The 18,398-nt window shown below is 51.9% G+C and overlaps 2 protein-coding genes across 4 annotated transcripts in view; both read left to right on the top strand.

The window, feature by feature from the left end:
- The first annotated feature begins 1,125 nt into the window (after positions 1-1,125).
- AMPD1 (adenosine monophosphate deaminase 1) lies at positions 1,126-17,653 on the top strand. Its single transcript, XM_048071042.2, has 16 exons — positions 1,126-1,281; positions 4,347-4,521; positions 5,027-5,192; positions 6,317-6,479; positions 6,708-6,927; positions 7,423-7,552; positions 7,833-8,027; positions 8,276-8,407; positions 8,505-8,668; positions 8,799-8,925; positions 9,388-9,551; positions 9,898-10,018; positions 10,522-10,695; positions 10,869-10,979; positions 11,140-11,291; positions 17,393-17,653. Exons 1-16 carry the CDS (start codon positions 1,260-1,262, stop codon positions 17,400-17,402), a joined length of 2,226 nt encoding a protein of 741 aa, XP_047926999.2. The 5' UTR covers positions 1,126-1,259; the 3' UTR covers positions 17,403-17,653.
- The window catches only part of DENND2C (DENN domain containing 2C), a 22,173-nt gene continuing 16,475 nt past the window's right edge, over positions 12,701-18,398 (top strand). Inside the window, exons 1-2 of one of the 3 annotated variants that reach the window (XM_013189673.3) lie at positions 12,701-14,038; positions 17,393-18,357. In XM_013189673.3, the coding sequence (XP_013045127.3) occupies positions 13,934-14,038; positions 17,393-18,357 (1,070 nt within the window). In that variant the 5' untranslated portion in view covers positions 12,701-13,933. Of the gene's footprint in view, positions 14,160-17,392; positions 18,358-18,398 lie in introns of those variants that run through there. The other 2 variants (XM_048071033.2, XM_048071037.2) reach the window with 2 other exon arrangements.

Here is an 18,398-nt window from a genome sequence, read left to right as displayed (position 1 = left end):
ATGCAATTCCAGACAATATTGTCTTTTCCAGGGGTGCTGATTATTTGTTCCCATCTCTGTTGGGACCGAAGTCACATTTTAAATCATCAGCAGGACTGTGATAACCTACGGCCTGAATGCTTTGCTTGATTTGTCCTGATCCCAATACAGTCTATCAAATCCATCAAGAACTGAAGTATAAACAAACAAGAAAAGGCCCTGTTTCAAATGAAAACCATTGTATCCTGATCTGTTTAGGCTCACCGCTGCCCACCAGGAAGCTGAGACAAGCTCAGAGCCGCCTTGGCAATATGCAGTACAAATTCTGGCCATTTTCTTCAAGCAGGAGCTGTTTTCCAACTTCATGAGGAGATCCTAAAGGACTGGGTACAGTCCAGGCTGCCAGTATGCTAGAAGGAATCTGCTTAAAACTAGCCATTAAGAGGCACTTCACAAACTGATACTCTGCTCTTTCAAATCCAAGCCACCTTGTGTAGTTTAGGGGAGTTTTTTGGCACAGCTTGGATTGTGCAAAGTAGTGGTCACTGCAAGGTAAGCCTTGGTTATGGTTCATCACTTACAGAGGTAGGTGACACGTGGGCTTGCCAGCTGACTGAAAACCACTTTGCTATAATACAAAGTTATATAAAGGCAGTTCCTGAAAAAAATCAGGAACAAAATCATACCTTGTAGCTCCCTACAATTTTTTTTCTTTCCTCCCATTTTATATACCTGAGAAGATGTGAGGACACGTTCAGCTCCTGCAGCTAAAATCCAGTCTTTCGAGTAGATATTTCTCTCAGGGAAAATCTTCTATGAATGGGACAGTAGTTGCTTAGACCACATCATGTGTACCTACATTTTTGGTCCACAGCTCCTGTTATGATGAAAATATCAGCCCTGTGCCTTAGGGATTTCCTCTAAATCATTGGTTTAACATGGAAGGCATCAGTTTTAGTCTCTCTTAAGAGACTGACTTGCATATTCTCACATTTTCCTGGGAGGTGGCAGTCTGGCCACACAACAGGCAAAACTCTACTAAATGTGAAATGAAAGCCTAACTTAAATTTGAGCCCTGGTTTCACCTGTTTCAGTGGAAGTGCTTGTGGCTGCACTTTAAATAGTCCTGCAGTTCACCTCCCTTCTCCTTTTAAAGTGGGAGAGTCTAATTACAGGGAAGGGAAAGCAGTAAAATAAGTTAGGCTGCTGTGCACTCAGTCAGCTACTTGTGCTCTGTTACAGCAGGGTGTTACTTGGGGTTCTGCAAACTTGCTGCAAAGATGTCACGGGTGAAAATTCCAGGTAGGTCTGAAAGCAAGCAGTGAGACAGGGAGCACCAGGGCAGGCTCATTAGCTTACAGCCTCTGAGATTTTGGGTAGTGTGTTGTCTTTCTGGTTCAGGGGACTGAGATGGGGTCTTTGAGCATTTTCTTCCTGCATGGAGGCATTTTTGGATAGTGCAGCAAAATAATGGTGGTATTGTTTAAATCTTGCCCTGCTCATGCTGAAGAATAATATCGTCCACCCTGCCATAGCCTGATATCAAATCGTTGTAGAAGGGGTCAAAGGGGTTTCAGGAGTCTCCTCCAGTCAACCTGGCTAAGCTCAGAAGACTTGGGGTGCTGCAGTCCCCAGGGGGTGGGAAGCCTCCTGGGTATCAGGAGTAGGGCTGGTCAGGCCTTGCAGAGCAGCACACAAGGGCATGTGGCTGCCATTACAAAGCCCTGAAGAACATAAGCACCGAATAGGTCTGATAAGAAAGAGCATGTTTAGAATTGCAGTGCTCTGTTGTGTGACAGATATGTCCTGGTAAGTGAAGCTGGTATTAAAGCCGTGCCCTGAAACATCAGTGGGAGTTTGTTGACCTTCGAGTGTATTTTTCATCCACTAAAGAAATGAAAGGTCACACTAGGCATTTCTGGGATACTTAGTTTGCAAATGAATACATGGAGTTCAAATACCAGCACTGGACGCATTTGAACTGCAAATGCAGGCTGGACTTTGGAAAGTCAGCAGCTGGGGGCTGTGATGCCAGAACCCAGGTCTGAATTTTCTGGGTCAGATGGAAAGGGCATGAGCAGCACCCTCAAAATGTCAACGCCACCCTGTAAGACCAGGAGTGAAAAATCTGTGGAGCTGCAGTGTCTCAGCTGTCTGATCCTGTTGGTGAATAAGTGGAGACGTGACAATAGGTGGCAGGAGGATGAAAGAGAAACATTATATTTGAAATCACTATCCATCCTGATCTTCATAAAGGGTGGTGGGTCACGGCCAAAAAAAAGCAGATAGCAAAGCAGCCCTAGCACTGAGTCACTAAAATGTTTGCTCTTTTGTTGAGGTAGGAGAATGCTGTTTTGCCCTCTTAAGTCATTTCTATGCTCTTCTGCATCCCTGTCCCTGAACAGAGGTGTAGGGGAAGACGTTCCAAGACAGCTGGGTCCTATTAGATGAGTAGGTATCTGGTAGTTGCTTGTAATGTTGACTGAGATGATCTAGGTTCTAGAAAATATTCTTCCCCTTGGACAGCTGCAGGGAAACCCAGAGCTTACTGTAAGGCAGTAGCCAGATCTGAGCTCTGTAAAAGAGCCTCAGTTGGATGGCATTCGCAATGTGGTTCATCTACGCGCATAGTGCTGAAGCTATTATCATGGCACAGTGAATACTGAAATTACATCCTTGTAGTGTAAAAAGTGACAAGTACTATTCTTTCTTTTGTAAGTGGAAGGCTTTGCCTAAACTTGTACTTCACCAGTCCCTTTTAAATCACTGATTTGATGATTAGGCAAAAAGGTTTAGATTTTTAAGGGCTGATCACATCTGTTTTTGTTTTGTTTCTGTTTCATCTCAAACAGCAGAAGAGAAAGGTGAGTATTGTTGTTTTCGTTTTTAAATGTTCTGCTGTGTTACTGTCCAGACATGATCACTGGAAACAAACAGCAGTTACATGATCATGGTGAACTTTTAGCAGTTCAAGAAGATGCTATTTCTCAGCAGTGCCTGTTGTGCCCCTCACTGTTTCATGGGATGGTTTGGAACTTCAGGTCCCTTGGTACATGAAGCTGCTTTTTGTTAAATACTGTCCTAGCACCCCCAAGCTCCTGCTTAGAGGACTGCTTTCCTCTGTGGCAGGAGGAGAAACGCTCTGCAATTTCCCTTGCGCCTATTCACGCTTTTTTTTTTTTTCCTAAATAGAGATCCAGCCTAAATTAACTTTTTTTAAATGCATCCTGCTCCTAGTGGATTTGATCCATAAGGGAACAGATTCAATGCTTCACCTCCTTTACTCAGGCTGAAACCCAGAGTATGATGTCCCTGCCCTTGTCTTCCTACTTTGTTTGCTAAGGCCATGTGTGTCAACACCAACCATTTATTACTGAAATCTTGGTTTTGCGACATTGCACTGCTGAGAAATGGACCTAGTGCCAAAATTTGCCCATGTGTTTACAGCTCAGCACAAACCCCTTTGCCTTAACATATGGTAGCAGGAAAGGAAGCCACTGTGTTATGTTTCCCAACTAACCTACTGCTAGGACCTCGGAACTGTAAACTCAGGAGTATGCTGTTTTGTTCCCCCACAAGACCCTGTGGGAGCAGAAGTTGGATAGGTTCAATGCTGAAAATCTCTTTTAGGTGTAGCATATTTCTGTCATGCATGTCAGTCCTTTCTGCTTTGGTCCTCACCTGCTGACCACAATGTCCTGTTGGACATGTCAATGGTGTGGTCCCACGTGCCCTTCTTTCAGCATCGATCTTCACTATGCTTCATGCTGAGCTGCCAACTGCCAGTGAAACCTGCTCAGCTAGTGTCCATATGCTGCTATGCAAGTGTGCGCTTTGAGGAGATGTTCCCAGAAGAGCCCTTGGGTTCTTGTTTTATGGTATTTTGCTGGCAGTAGAAAGGCTTTTAACTACCCTCTTCTGCTCCCTAAAACTCCAACCAACCTTGTGTCCATGGGGACTTTTCATAGAGCCATGTTATCTGGCACCTTTGCAGGATGCTGAATGTGATGGGCTGAGAGGGGTCTAGGCCACACGTTGGTACCCTAGCTAGGAGCTATTCAGCTGCCTTGTGATGCCAGGAACTATTTTGGCTGCCAGCTTTGTCCATCTCCATGTCCACCTCTGTCTTCATCCTGCTTGGATGCCTTGTGGAACAAGTGGGCCTTGGACTTCCTGGAGTTACAAGGGCTCTGCCAGTCTTTTCCTCTTCCCCCGGTGCATAGTCTCCTAAGTGTCCTTCCCAAGGAGTGGAAAGTGGCTTCTTTCTCAGCCTTTTTGTGCTACTCTCAGACTGTGGGTTGTTCCTGTTGGGGTGGCTGGGAGCCAGGTGCCTGTGTGACCCTGCATCCTGCTCTTTCTCCTTGCAGAGATGGATGAGGCAATGCGCTCCTTCGCAGAGAAGGTCTTTGCCTCTGAGGTGAAAGATGAGGCGATCAGGCAAGAGATCTCTCCTTTCGATGTGGAAGAGGTCTGCCCCATCTCGCGCCAGGAGATGAGAACACACATGATGCTTCAGGAGAGTTCCTCCACAGCAGAAAAGCGGTGAGCAACAACCAGGGTAGTAGGGGAGAGGGAGTGGAGCAGTGTCTGCTCATCCCCAGCCAGAACTGGAAGAAAGCAGGGGGAACATAAATCAAGGTCTGTGAAAACAGTTCACGACAGCCACAATGGGTTACTTCCTTGGTAATCCCAGAGCATCTGTCAGGTGCTTCAGGGTTTCCTTTCCAAGTGTTCCCACTGATGGACAGAAAGACACCCTTGGCCTGTTACCTCAGCACTAGCACCACAGTGGCCACAGCTCTGCTGGAGAGCTGGGAGACCTTTCTCTGGAAAGGTGCAACCTCCAAAGACTGCGTGTGCTTTTGAAAGTCTGTGGCCACTTAGTGTGCTGTAGCTTCTGCTCTTGGCAGTGTCTGTTCAAGGTGCTCAGAAAGCACCAGTGAGATGGTTGATGTTGTGCACAGCTGGAACATGACTGGTAAGTGCCCCTGACCTGTGTGTGGCCACGGAGTCAGGGCTGTTTGCCTGAGGCTTTCCTCCCTGGCAGGAGGAAGCGCATGCTCCGCCTGAAGACAATTGCACTGGCACTCCCTGTTGCTCAGAAGTCTATAACCAGGCTGTCCACTATTGATGAGGTCATCTCTACCTCCCCCCTGTACCAAGCGGTGCCTGACTTCCAGAGGGTACAGATCACAGGGGATTATGCCTCTGGGGTAGGTACTTGCATGGCTATTCAACTTCCCCATGCTGATTATCACCTCACCTAGTCCTTGCCTGGCCCTCCTGAGTGCCAATTGTCACAGGAGTCTTCACCAGGTGCAGTGGGGACAGTCTGTGTCTTCCAGCTCTATTTGTGTCTCATAAGCATCTAACGGTGTCCTGCTGCATCCCTGGAGGATCTTGAACTGAATTCCCTAAGGAGTCTCTGGGGATGCTGCGTGCTTCCCATGAGATTCTCTGTACGGTGGGGGAGGGCACGGAAGGGTCGGAGATGCTCATTCTGCTGCAGCCTGCTCCAGCTTGCACACAGCTACGCCTTTCTGAGACCTGTGCACACATTGCAGAATCACAGACTGGTTGAAGTTGCAAAGGATCTCCGGAGGTCATCTTGTCCAACCCTACTGCTCAAGCAGGGTCACCTGGAACTTGTTGGACAGCACTGTTAGCACAGCTTGTCCTCATTCCCCCTTCTCCTCCTCCTTTCTTCCACAGCCTCCTGTTGTGTTTGTGCTGCTTAAGAGATGCTGATGGCAGATTGCCCCCTCCTGGGCTGGGACAGGGTGCTCAGCTTGGAGCTGCATAGCAGAGGAGCCGTTAGGGGAAGCTGAAACTCCATCCATGCACAGGCACATTCCTTCTGCCATGACTGCGCCTAGCTGCAGTTACTGCTTGGTATTCTGTCATGCTGCTCCAGTCTGGCCAATCTTAAATGCCCAAAACACTTGTCTGTGCAGTAAATCACAAATTCTTGACATACTGGCTCAGTGTATGTTGTTGGTCATGCTTCAGTTTTCAGCCTGGGCTCCAAAAATAGCTTCCAGTGTTCTGCCCAGGCCTGGCTTCCATTTCAGTGCCAGCTACAGCTTGAGGTGAGGAATGTAAGAGGAGATGACAGCTGAAATTCATTTGTTCTGGCATGAGGAACTTCCCTTTGCCATATTCAAGACTTTGCCCATCATCCCTTCTTTGTCCTGCTCAGGCAGAGCAGTGGGAGGGAGGGGATGATTGCAGCTTGCTGTAAACATAGCTGTACTCTTTGCATTTTGATGCACCAGGGTCTCTCACAAGCAGCTGGGTTCCTGTTGTGTGGTTGCATTCAACAAAAGCTCTATTGTAGGTGACAGTTGAAGATTTTGAAGTTGTCTGCAAAGGCCTGTACCGTGCCCTCTGCATTCGTGAGAAATACATGCAGAAGTCTGTGCAGAGATTCCCCAGGACGCCATCTCAGTACCTGCGTGCTATTGAAGGTGATGTCTGGAGGGCAACTGACGCTGGCCCAGGTACTTTTAGGCACCTGCAGGGTTTTGCTCTCTTGCTTCAGCTTGGGACAGCCAGGTGTCAGAAAGGGGTTGTGAAGTGCTCCAAGGGGAGATTGCTTACCCAGGCTGCTGCTTCTGTGTCACAGTGCTGGGGCTATTCCTGCCCTGTGTTGGGGGTGGAGGAGCACAGCAGGCTTGTGGGGTTTTGGCTGGCAGCCTGTGCCCCATGGTATTCTCCCCTTGGTCCAGTGTTCACCCCCCCACTGAAGGATGGACAAGATCCCTTTGAAACTGGGAATCTTGCTGAGGACCTGGGATACCATCTTGAGATGAAGGATGGGGTAGTTTACATCTATGGTGACAAGGCAGCAGTTGGAAGAAAGGAGCCAAAGGACCTGCCCTACCCCTGCCTGGAGCACTTCGTTGATGACATGAACTTCCTCTTGGCCCTGATCGCACAGGGGCCTGTGTAAGTGCCCAGCCTAGCACGGCTGCATGCAGCCAAACAGGAGGGCCAGGGAAAAGCTAGAGTTGCCCCTTCCTCTCCCTGAAAGGAGGGAGGAACCCACTGATGCCAGCCCAGTGGCTGGAAGCCTGAACAGGAACCTTCTGCCAGACCTAGACCTCTATGGCAGAGGCCTTGGAGGAGCACTGTTGAGGGATGGCCGGCCTCAGGATCCCACCTGGCCATGTGCGCAGCCTGCTGGCTACCCAAGCGTCCTTGGCCCTTGTCAGCAATCTTGGCTGGGGTCTCGAGCAAAGTCAGTGTTCAGGGGTTGGAGACGCCCACTGCGGGTGTGTTCATACCTGGCAAGACCTTCCTGCAAAGCTCTGTGATACAGCCAGAAGCACCGCAGGGAGGCAGGCTAGAGCAACGTGAGTTCCTCCACCTCAGGCGAAAGCTCCATCCCGGTGCGTTTGTCCGGCTGTGCCCAGTCACTGTTCTGCCCTTTGCTTTTACCAGTAAGACCTATGCTCATCGGCGCCTCAAGTTCCTTTCATCCAAGTTCCAGGTGCACGAAATGCTAAATGAGATGGAGGAGATGAAAGAGGTGAAGAACAACCCCCACCGTGATTTCTACAACTGCCGGAAGGTAAATGGCAAGACTCACAGCCCTAGTGACCCTGCAGCTGAGCTGTCGTGGTACCTGCCCCTCCCTGAGACATGTAGATGTTAGAGTCAAGGTTTGGGACACCTGCATTGCGCCTGCTAATGGGGTGGGACTGACACGGCTGCTTTTGGCCTATGCCATGGCTGGGCTGAGCCATGCTCCCCACACAATTTGGTCTCACTTAAGGGGTTTGTTAGCCTCCCTGTGGTGGTACCCAAGCATCCCATCTTGAAGCTGGATAGCTGTCCCTCTGCTTTCTCAGGTGGACACACACATCCATGCTGCAGCCTGCATGAACCAGAAACACCTTCTGCGTTTTATCAAGAAATCTTACCGTGTGGATGCTGACCGTGTAGTTTATGATTCCAAGGGCAAACAGCTCACCCTGAAACAGCTTTTCCAGCAGCTCAACCTGCACCCGTATGACCTGACAGTGGATTCCCTGGATGTCCATGCAGTAAGTGGTAGGGCACTTACTGTAGAACCATTCTTATATCATTCTCCCCCCCTTATATCATATCCACCCCTGCAGGCATAGCTTTTCCCCCTCCACGTGTACTCCCATGGCACACTGCACATTGGCGTTTGTGGTAGGGTTCAGCAGCTCCTAGCTTTCTGGGTTCTTTAGATCAGCCCCTGCCCAGCTGGTATGCTTGGGACCCAGCATGTGTTTGCAGGATTCGCCCCTAATCACCTCTACTTCAGGGGCGGCAGACGTTTCAGCGCTTTGACAAGTTCAATGCCAAGTACAACCCTGTGGGTGCCAGCGAGCTGCGTGATCTCTATCTGAAGACAGAAAATGCTATCAATGGCGAGTACTTTGCTACCATCATCAAGGTAGGAATACAGGGCAGGAGAAAACACTTCATTTGTGGTGCTGCTGTGTCCAGGGGATGGAATATCCCTGTGCACTGTCTGTTCTCTTGGTTCTCAGGAGGTTGGCTCTGATCTGGAGGATGCCAAGTACCAGTATGCGGAGCCTCGCCTCTCAATCTATGGGCGATCAGCTGAGGAGTGGCACAAGCTAGCCAGCTGGTTCAACAGGCATCGGGTCTATTCCCCCAATATGAGATGGATGATCCAAGTACCTAGGATTTAGTATGTGCTGTGGTTCTGAGAGAGCACTGCGCCTTATAGCGTGCTATAACTTATTCTTTTACCTGAAGAGATTATGGGAAGAGTGGGCCATATTCCTCTGCTAGTGGTTAATCCCTGTCTCTGTCCACAGTGATGTGTTCAGATCTCAGAATTTCCTCCCACACTTTGGGAAGATGTTGGAAAATATCTTTGTTCCCGTGTTTGAGGCAACTGTCAATCCTCAAACCCACAAGGAGCTGAGTGTCTTTCTACGCCATGTGAGTGTTACCTGATGGTGTTATCAGGGTGTGGTGAGCACTGATGTTCCTGTTTGTGCACAAGAAATAGGGCATTGGCTTTGCCTGACATGGAATGTGTCATCAGTGGGTTTGCAGCTCTTCTGCCACATTCTGGGAAAGGATGTATGTCCAGAAGTGCTGGAAGGAAGAGGTCAGGCTCCCTGGGCTGGGCTGCCGTGGGACTGTAAGAAATGCTGTCCACTTACCTCCTGGAGAAGTGGTTTAATGTGAGCTTTCTTTCTACCCCTTGATAGAGCTTAGGGGTTTGTGAGAAGTAAGGTCTGCAACCTTACTCCTCAATTCTGCTCCTGGGTAGGGCAGGGGTGTGGGCTACAGCCAAGCTATGGTAAGCTGCAGTGGGGCAGGTTGAGGCAGCCTACCTGGGCACGATGAAGTGGGGAGCTTTGAGATACAGCTTTTTTTTGTTACTTTGCCAAGCAGATCACTGGATTTGACAGCGTGGATGATGAATCCAAGCACAGCGGACATATGTTCTCCACTAAAAGTCCAAAGCCAGAGCAGTGGACTTCTGCGAAGAACCCATCCTATACCTACTATATATACTATATGTATGCCAACATCCTGGTGCTTAACAACCTACGCAGGTGAGGCCCAGGATCTGCTAAGAGACCTGCCTGATGGACTGGCAGAAGGTGGCAGAGGCCCTCCTTGCTCTGCCACCAGTGTAGTTTGGAGCTTCATGTCCCAGAGCAATTTCCAAACACTCCTCAGTAGCAAATGTGATGGGCTAGGGTAAAACATTAAGATTGTAGAGATGTGTTCATTGCATGCACAGCGAAGAAAGGAGAACAAGTAATGTGCTCTTAGGTCAAGTTGGGTTATTGGGGGACACACTGGCAGGGGCTGAGCTGGACCTGAAGTCAAGGGATATCACAGCACATGCCACCTAACCCTGTTTACCTGCTCTGAGTCCTCCTTCCATATGCTTAGGCAGCGTGGTATGAACACATTCCTCTTCCGTCCACACTGTGGGGAAGCTGGGGCCATCACACATCTGCTTGCAGCCTTCATGACAGCAGACAACATCTCCCATGGTCTCAACCTCAAGAAGGTGAGTGGAATAGTCTGCCACAGAACAGCCCAGGAGTGGCAGAGGAGAACATGTTCACAGCTGATCCTCTGTTTTCAACTGACAGATGACAGCCTGGCTTCAGGCAGATACTGCACGATTCCCTGGGTTTCCCCAGGCATGTTTGGGGATGCAGTTGTGAAATGTATTTACATTTCCAAAGGGTTCAGCATTACAGATATATTATATTATATATACAGATATATTATATATACAGATATATTATATTACCTATAATTGGATAAATCTGTTATCTTTGGAATCACTTGAGGTCTAAAATCATCAAGATTTCAAATCTATTGGTGTCTCATGCTCCCTGTGAGCCCTGGAGGATTGCTAGCTTGCCTACCTGTCCTTTTGCGCGACACAAGTACGGTGCATCCGATTCTTGGCTGAGGAACTGGGTTGATCTGAGGTGTGAGCCTGAAGAGGTGGAGGTCACAGCAGCTTTATCCGTAACCTGACAACTCTGCTCTCCTTTGCAGAGCCCAGTGTTGCAGTATCTATACTTCCTTGCCCAAATTCCCATTGCTATGTCCCCGCTCAGCAACAACAGCCTCTTCCTGGAATATGCTAAGAATCCATTGCCTGACTTCCACCAGAAGGGCCTCATGGTGTCCCTTTCTACAGATGACCCCATGCAGTTTCATTTTACCAAGGTACTGTGTCAGCTCATCACCTCTCACTATCCGAACACGGGCTGGAGTGCATGGCCCTGGCTTGTCAGCGGAGCTAGCGGTGTTTGCAGAGGGTCTGGCCTGATGGGCCATCTCTGGGCAGCCGGGCTGCACAGGCAGAAGCAGCCGGCCTCTAACACAGCCTTTGGCTGCAGGAGCCCTTGATGGAGGAGTACGCCATCGCTGCCCAGGTCTTCAAGCTCAGCACCTGTGACATGTGTGAGATCGCCAGGAACAGCGTCCTGCAGTGCGGCCTGTCCCATGAGGTAGGTGCCCCCCGGGGAGGGCAGGCTCGGCTGAAGGGACCAGGAGCGCAGCTCTGCCGGCCTGCTCGGGGCCGGGCCCTGCGTGGCAGCAGCCGGTGTTTCCCCCGGGTGCTGCTGGCAGGGGGCCGCGAACATCGGTGCCGTGCCTTGTGTGTGGCAGGAGAAAGCCAAGTTCCTGGGTGAGAACTACCAGGAGGAGGGGCCCCAAGGCAACGACATCCGGAAGACAAACGTGGCTCAGATCCGCATGGCCTACCGCTACGAGACCTGGTGCTACGAGCTCAACCTCATCGCCGAGGGCCTGAAAGCCGAGTAGGAGCACGGACGGACGGACGGCGGCAGGCCCCGGCGGAGGGGCCTCGGGGGCCGGGCCCCCTGCGGACAGCGGCGGGACCTGGGGCGCGGGCAGGGCCGCGGGAGCTCAGCGGCAGCCGCCGGCCATTAAACGGCGTCTGCCAGCAGCTGGAGCGGCCTGCGGGGTGCGGCGGGGCGGGGTGAGCGGCGGCGGGGCGGGGCGGGGCGGCCGCGCCCCTCAGTGCGGGGCTCCGGGCGGGCGGCTCCGCGCGGGGTGTGTGCGGGGCCGGGGGAGGGCGGACGGGACGGGACGGGACGGGGCGAGCCGCGCACCGCACCGCACGGGCCCGGCGAGGGCCTCGGGCCGCGGCGCTGCCGCGGAGACCCGGCCGCAGAGGCGAGCGGTGTGCCGCAGCCGGGCGGGGGCCGTGGTGCCCGGCCGGGGCCCCGCCGCGCTGCCGGCCGCGGAGTCTTCCAGGGCCCGTGCCCTGCGCGGGCCGGGGCGGGCGACCGGAGCGTGCCCGCGGCGGGTGGGGGACGAGCGAGCGGGAGCCGAGCCCGGCGGGGAGGCGGCTGGGCCTGCCCTGGACGAGCCCCAGCCCCGCGTTTCGCCCCGTCCTTCACCGAGCGTTCCTGCGGGGCAGGTTACTCGTCCGTAGTCCGAAGCGGCAGGGTAGCGCCAGGTACCTCTGCTCTTCCGTCTCGAGCGGCCGTCGGGGCCCTTCCCCGCCGCGCTGTCCGCGCAGCACCGGGCTCCCCCCTCGCTGCCGGTCCGCCGGGCACCGCCCCCCCCCCCCCGGCCGAGCGCCGCCCGAGCCGGCCCCTGCGCGCTGCGAGCGCAGCCGTGCCGAGCAGGAGATGAGCCGCGGGGAAAAGCGCCTGGGGAAACGCACGTGGGTGCTCGTGGCGTGTGCCGCCCCTGCGTGGCGCGGCTACGGAAGGCCGGGGGGCGAGGAGCGGGTGCGGGTCCTGCTGCGGGGGGAGGGAGAGCGGCGCGGGGGGCAGCTGCCGAGCGAGCCGGGTGCTGCGCGGCCGGGGCCCTGCCCGCGGGAGGGGGGCGGGGGGGGGGGGGGGGCAGCTCGGTCACGGGCGGGTGATGAAGGCCCCGAGCAGGCCGTTTGCTGGGGCGGTGGAAGCGTCCTGGCCGGGACCCGCAGCCCCGTTGTTCCCCAGCATTGCAGTGTTTCCCTCAGTCACCGGTCAAGCCGGCTGTCCCTTCAGGGGCTCGCAGGCGGTATCGAGGGAATTGTCCACCATCCGAGCATTTAGAGAATAAAAACTCCTGCAGGGATGATCCTGTGGTGGGAGAAGAAAGGGACCCAAAAAGGCTCCTGGGCAGCCTGTCCTAAAATGTATGGCCCTGGCTGCGTGTTCCAGTTTGTCATGGGGCGGGGGGGGGGTAAATGCAGAGAACGTGTGGGGATGCCGGCTGTGTGTGCTGGGGGGGATTAAACGGTGCTGTGTAGCAGCCTTATGAAACGTTCCTACTTGAAACAACCGGCTGGAGGGCCTGCCCTGGAGCACTGAGCCCTAGTGCTGTGCACTGGTGCTTAGCAAAGTTCTTAAGCTCAGTCTTGCTGTACGGATGTGGCTCCTTGTTCCCTGTAGCTCTGGCTGCTTTGGGAACGCGTTACCTGGATGCGTGTCTGAAAGGTTTTCCAGTGCTGTCCTCGAACTGCACCCTCCAAAGCCCTTAGAGCAGCTGCTTCCATGCTGCTGAGATTTTTCCAAAGGAACGAGTGGCAGTTGTCCTGGCCCCACACCACTCACCTGTGGTGGCCTTTGTAATGTGAGGGTGTTTGTGGTTTTATGGTGATACCATCAGCCTCGGGGGAATTAGATACCTGGTTCAGAAGTGAGAACAGGAGGGAGTAAATCTGTTGACAGACTCTCGCTTCTGATAGTTGCACCAAGAAACTGCTGCAGGATCACTCGTGTTTGTGTTTAATTTTCTCTCTGTCCCCCCGTGGTTCTGAGTTCTTACATGAAGCTGCACCATTTCTGGGACACGTAGGCAGTCCATGGTGTAGTGTCCCAGACAACTGCTGTTTTCAATATTGCGAACCTGCGTGTTTAGCTACCGTAAGTCAGGTTAAAAAAAGCAAGCCTTTAGTAGTGTGGGTTCTGTCTGTATGTCCTCTGCTGTGAAAGCTTTCACAGCTTATATGTTTAAACATATATTTTTTTTTAGCATGGGTAGAAACTTACTTTCAAGAATTGGAATTTCATCCCTTCAGAAAAACAGTGGAAATTGAGAGTCAGACATGTCTTTCTTGTCTATATAAAAGTTTTAGGATCCATGACAGAGGTCAGACTTAATCTCCTTTGGACACATAGTTAAGATTAGCATGACACTTGCTGTGTTTGGGATCTGTGCTGTACATTGCCAGGTATTTGATAAGATGGGACTCCATTCCATGGCACGATATGCAGAAGCTTCAAATGAGTTAATAACTAGAGTTGCTTTGAATGGAGGTGGAAATGACTAAGCATGCCACATTCCTGAAGCATTACTTACTTTGATATGAAATCTGCTTGTTCGGTACTGCCCACATCTTTCAGGCATCAGCGTGACAGTTTTGTTCAGAAACGCTTTGGGTTTGTTCTGGAGCTGAACAGAATGAGAGTAGCTGAGAACTCTGGAAGGGATCCTTGCTGCCATGCTGACTGCCCCCTCATCCCTTCAGGACAGCTTCTCTAGCCTTCTGAAGACCAGAAGCTGTCTTGTATTTGGCTACCAACCCAGGAAGCTTAATGACGAGGAGGTTTGTTGTCTCGTAGGTGGTTTAGAACTGCATAGAAGGTGCAAAAGATTGCTTCAGAACTGCATGGGCTTACCAAATCAGTGATTTGCTTGTTCTCATGCCTGTTGTACAGCAGGATAAGGTAAGGTGGTGTGTTAGTGTCTATGTTTAGCTAATTACCTGCCAGCATGATTATGGTGAGGGGGTTTGCAGGGAACCAGTAGCACCAGCAGCTGGTGGGCTTGACCTCGGCATTTATTCTTGGACAGTGCTGGCACCATTCTCTCCCTGAACATGTGGTTTCAGGAAACTGGATTGTCTTGAGGCTGCATGGAAAATGTGTAGCACCCTCTCTGGCTTTCTGAGTTGGAAAAAGAGTAAGGGCTGCCTGTCATGTGCTGTGAATGTGCCTTTATTCCTTTGCTTTGGATGAAGAGGTGGAAACTATCTTCAGACAGCATGGATCTGAGAGGCACTCTTTTGGGGAGAAATGTGTGATACTTCTAGTGTGTTTTGTGTAGAAATGATTTAATGTCCCTTTGTCCATGACTGTTGCTTTCAGTGAGGTAATTCAGTATTTTCGGCTGCATTGGACTGCTGTAAGTACTAATGCCATAGGGATGATAAACTTGGCTTTTGTGGAAATACTGAAAAGCACACTGGGGCCACTGAGGGAGTTTGGAAGAAGACATCAAGAAGGAAGCAGTCACTGAAAGTCTAGTTAGTTTGTGAAAACGGTGGTATTTGTGGTCCCTGATACACAAGTGCTGGCTGCCTGACTTAGGTGGTCTCTGACAATTGTGTAGCCCTAAGCTATGTATCAGACTTTCTCAGGCTGTCTCTGAGGGCTACCTGGTGTGGGTCAGACCTCTCCGATCTCTTTCTTCACCAAACATCAGGTTCTACTCCTTGCCCTGGCTCACGTAATGAGCTTAGATTGAATGCCTTGTGCTTGGTAACAGTCACCTGCTTTGCAAGCCTGTACAGGTGAAGAGCCACGTTCTTCTTCTTGGAGGATGGGTTGTTTGGGAAGGCGGAGTTCAGGGTTGTGGCTGGTGGAGCAGACTGAGCAGGCTGTTTGTATGTGCCCAAGGAAGCTGGCAGTGTTGGGGGAAGAAAGCTGCCGGTGCTGTAGGGAAGCAAGGGAGCCTTTGGTGCCACGTGCGGGCTTGCTGTCATCAGCATGGAGCTGCGTACGCTGTGGCTGGCAGGGGAAGATGTTGAAGTGCCTTGAAGCACTTAGTCCTGTGAAAAAAGCATTGCTCCCTGTTCAAGGGGGACTGACAGAGCTCTTGTTTGGGAACTTCGTCTGTGTGGGAATTTCTGCAATTTTCCTTCCCAGACTGGTTTGCTGCAGCACTATGCTAGGACTGGCGTTCTTCACTACAGTCTCTCCTGAAGTGCTCGAGTTTTGCGTATTGCTCTCCCTAGGTCTGGTGACCTTTTCTTCTCTGAAGACCACTCACTGCTTGCTTTGGGTGGGATGCTGGTTTCTCCTTTCTCAGAACGCCTGAGGGTTCTGGTGCTAAGCCTGTTTTTTGTTAGGTGTTCCTGGCTGCATCTTCCTGGTGTGCTGGTGTTGGTGGCCTTCGACCAGTGGGAATGGCTCAGACTATAGCACATTGCAGGGTCCTTTGAAGGCCTGTCCCTTTGCGAGTTCTGCTTCCAGTGGTCCTGTGTTTGAAGAACTTGGCGGGAGTAGAGATGCCTGGCCTGAGGCTGTGCTGGCTGAAGGGAAGCTGTTTTGCCCTCTCTCCTAGACTGTCTTTTCCCGTTAGAACTCATGCTTTCTTGCCAGCTTGTGCTTCGGGCCCCCAGGAGCAGCCCTGAGCACCGTTTCTCTAGAGCAGTTCCAATGGTGTAGGGAAAGGGAAAGTTGCTTTCCTGTCTGCTAATCAGGGCCATGCAGACAGGGGTTGAGGAAGGATGGGTCTGCTCTGGCTCAGGATGTTTTGGAAACGATACCTATTTATAGGAGATGGCAGCTGCCCCTGGCTGCCTGTGAGCAGCAGGGGAGCAGCCTGGCTGTGTGGGAAGAGGGTCTGACAGCGGGGTGGTGGCACTGCAGTACCCTGGGCAAGGGTGTGGGTGGAGAGAGCGGGGCTGTAGCTGTGGTTTGCTGTTTCTTATCTTGCTGCTCTTGTTTTATGTTTTTCAGGGAGACTTCTTAGTGTTGGGGGAATGTTATTGAGTAGAGGAAGAAAGCAGGGCCAGGCTTGCTGCATGGCTTTCCTTCCCCTAGACCTGGCCAGGCCCCCTGAGCTTTGCTGAGTGCTTTTACCTAGTACAAACGGAGAATACTAAATAGACCTAGAGGGCTGGAACTTGTGCAGTTGGGTAACTGCTTGGAGAAATGGGTGAACAAAACATAATAGAGCCTATGAGCTGCTGTCTTCTGTCCAAGATGAATTTTTAATCATGCTGATGTATCTGAAAATGTTGTGTATGCCTTGTGAACTGCAGGTAGAGCTGTACAGCTCTGGGGATAGGGACTCTACATATGACATGTCTGTACTGAGGTCAGCACAACTGTCCTAATCCTCCTGTATGAAGCAGTAGCCACCCTGCCACTGCTGACTCTGAAGAAGTAAATGTGGTTCCCTGTCATTGGCATGGAGCTGCAGCAGGGGAGGGTCAGGCCGGGTGTTAGGAAAAGGTTCTTCACCAAGAGGGTGGTCGGGCGCTGGAACAGGCCCCCAGGGCAGTGGTCACGGCACGGAGCCTGCCAGAGTTCAAGAAGCATTTGGACAGTGCTCTCAGACACATGGTCTGATTTTTGGGTGGTCCTGTGTGGAGCCAGGAGTTGGACTTGATGCTTCTTGTGGGTGCCTTCCAACTCAGGATATTCTGTGATTCAGTGCTCTGTCGAGCTGGCATGGTGTCTTGCATCTTGCTGTGTTGAGTGCACTGTTGGAGACATGCTGCTGCGGTGGTTGGCTGTGTGCTGCCTGAGGTACTTTGAGCGGTGAAGAGCATGAGGAGAAGCAGCACTCCTGTCTGGCCTGCATTGGTCCCTGCAAGCTGAAGAGGGGCTAGCTGGGAGTTCTGCTGCAGACAGGACATGATGCTGTGTTCCTGCGTCACCAAATAATTTCCTTGAGTTTGGACCCTGGGGATCCCCAGCTGTGTTTTGTTCCTGTTGCAGTGTTCTGTTTGATTTTTAATCCACTGAGACCTCTAGTTCCTTTTGTTAGCCCTCCCAGATGCGTGCTACAGAAACAGGCTTTGTGGGGTGTGTGCTATGAAAGTCAGTCTTGAACGTGCGTTTTGGGGGAGGGATGCTTTTCAGCAATTGGCCAGAGTGCAGCTGAGAGCTTCTGCTGATGTGTGTGGTTGGAGTGTAGCTGATGGTGGTTTTCTTCTTTTTGTCCTCAGGTTGTTCTAACAGGCAGTCCCTGCAGGTCTGATACCCAGGGGTTCTTGGAGACCGCTGGGTGCTTTGGAGTCTCATGCCAGCTTGATACATGCAGGGCACAGGTGAACCTGAGCAAGGCTGGAGATGGGGTGCTCGTAAGCACGTCGGCACTTACCATGCACCCAACAGGGACTGCTGACGGTAGCTTCTCCCGCTCTGCTGTGCAGACCCTCTCCCGGAGCCACTGCCGCAACATCAAACAGAAGATCTCCCAGTGGGAAGGGAGGACACGAGGGTGCTCCAGCAAGGAGAAAGAACACCTGAAGGACTTTGGAGTAAAATACGATCCAGGCTGTGATGTTCTATCCAAAGTGAAGCCAGAACATACAGAGAAGGGCAGAAAGGCTGGGTCTAAAGACCCAAAGAACTTGGGCTTGGACTTCAGGGAAAATGCAGGGAGCTGCCTGCAGACTGATGACCATGGTGACCTCAAGCCCTGTGCATGCAGCCTAGCTTCCCAAGCCAAGGAGAATGGAGAGTGGCAAGCAGGCTTCCTGGACCCGGGGAAGGCACTGCCCCCAGGCAACTTCTATGCCTCGCGAGGGCTGTGGAGGAGAGCAGATGCCTTTCTGCCTGGCAAAGCCCCACCAGTTCCCTTGGACCTGGAGAGGAAGCAAGGGAGCTGTGGCTCCACAGAAAGAGAACTTAGAGCTGAAGAAGTGGACTCATTCTGTAGAGCAGAGAGGAGCATGAAAGACATTTATTCAGCGGCTGTGGGGCAAGAAGAGGAGCTAGCTGCTGTCCCGCCACCTAAGCCCCGTAGGACTTTCCGCTATCTTGCAGAAAAGAGTGCGAGTGGCTGCAGCAATGCTAGTGCTACCAAGGAAGCTTCGCTGCAAAAGAAGCATGGAGGAGACTCAGTGTCATCTTCCAACAATCTTGAGAAGAGAACAGCCAGCAGCAGTATCAGAGGAAGAACCCAGAGGTACATTCATTCATCTCTCCTGTATGAAACACGTTTCCTTA

Source organism: Anser cygnoides, chromosome 25 (genome assembly GCF_040182565.1).
Source record: "Anser cygnoides isolate HZ-2024a breed goose chromosome 25, Taihu_goose_T2T_genome, whole genome shotgun sequence".
In the NCBI taxonomy this organism is placed as follows: domain Eukaryota; kingdom Metazoa; phylum Chordata; class Aves; order Anseriformes; family Anatidae; genus Anser; species Anser cygnoides.
Note: the sequence above shows the minus strand (reverse complement) of the source record. Positions and strands in the feature narration are given on the sequence as shown.

What these genes read in the sequence shown, in the direction of transcription:
- AMPD1 (XM_048071042.2), top strand. Translation starts at nt 1,260, where the DNA reads ATGTCACGGGTGAAAATTCCAG. An exon ending in GTGCTTAACAACCTACGCAG is followed by an intron (nt 9,552 to 9,897) that starts GTGAGGCCCAGG and finishes CCATATGCTTAG; the next exon opens with GCAGCGTGGTATGAACACAT. An exon ending in TGCAGTTTCATTTTACCAAG is followed by an intron (nt 10,696 to 10,868) that starts GTACTGTGTCAG and finishes CTTTGGCTGCAG; the next exon opens with GAGCCCTTGATGGAGGAGTA.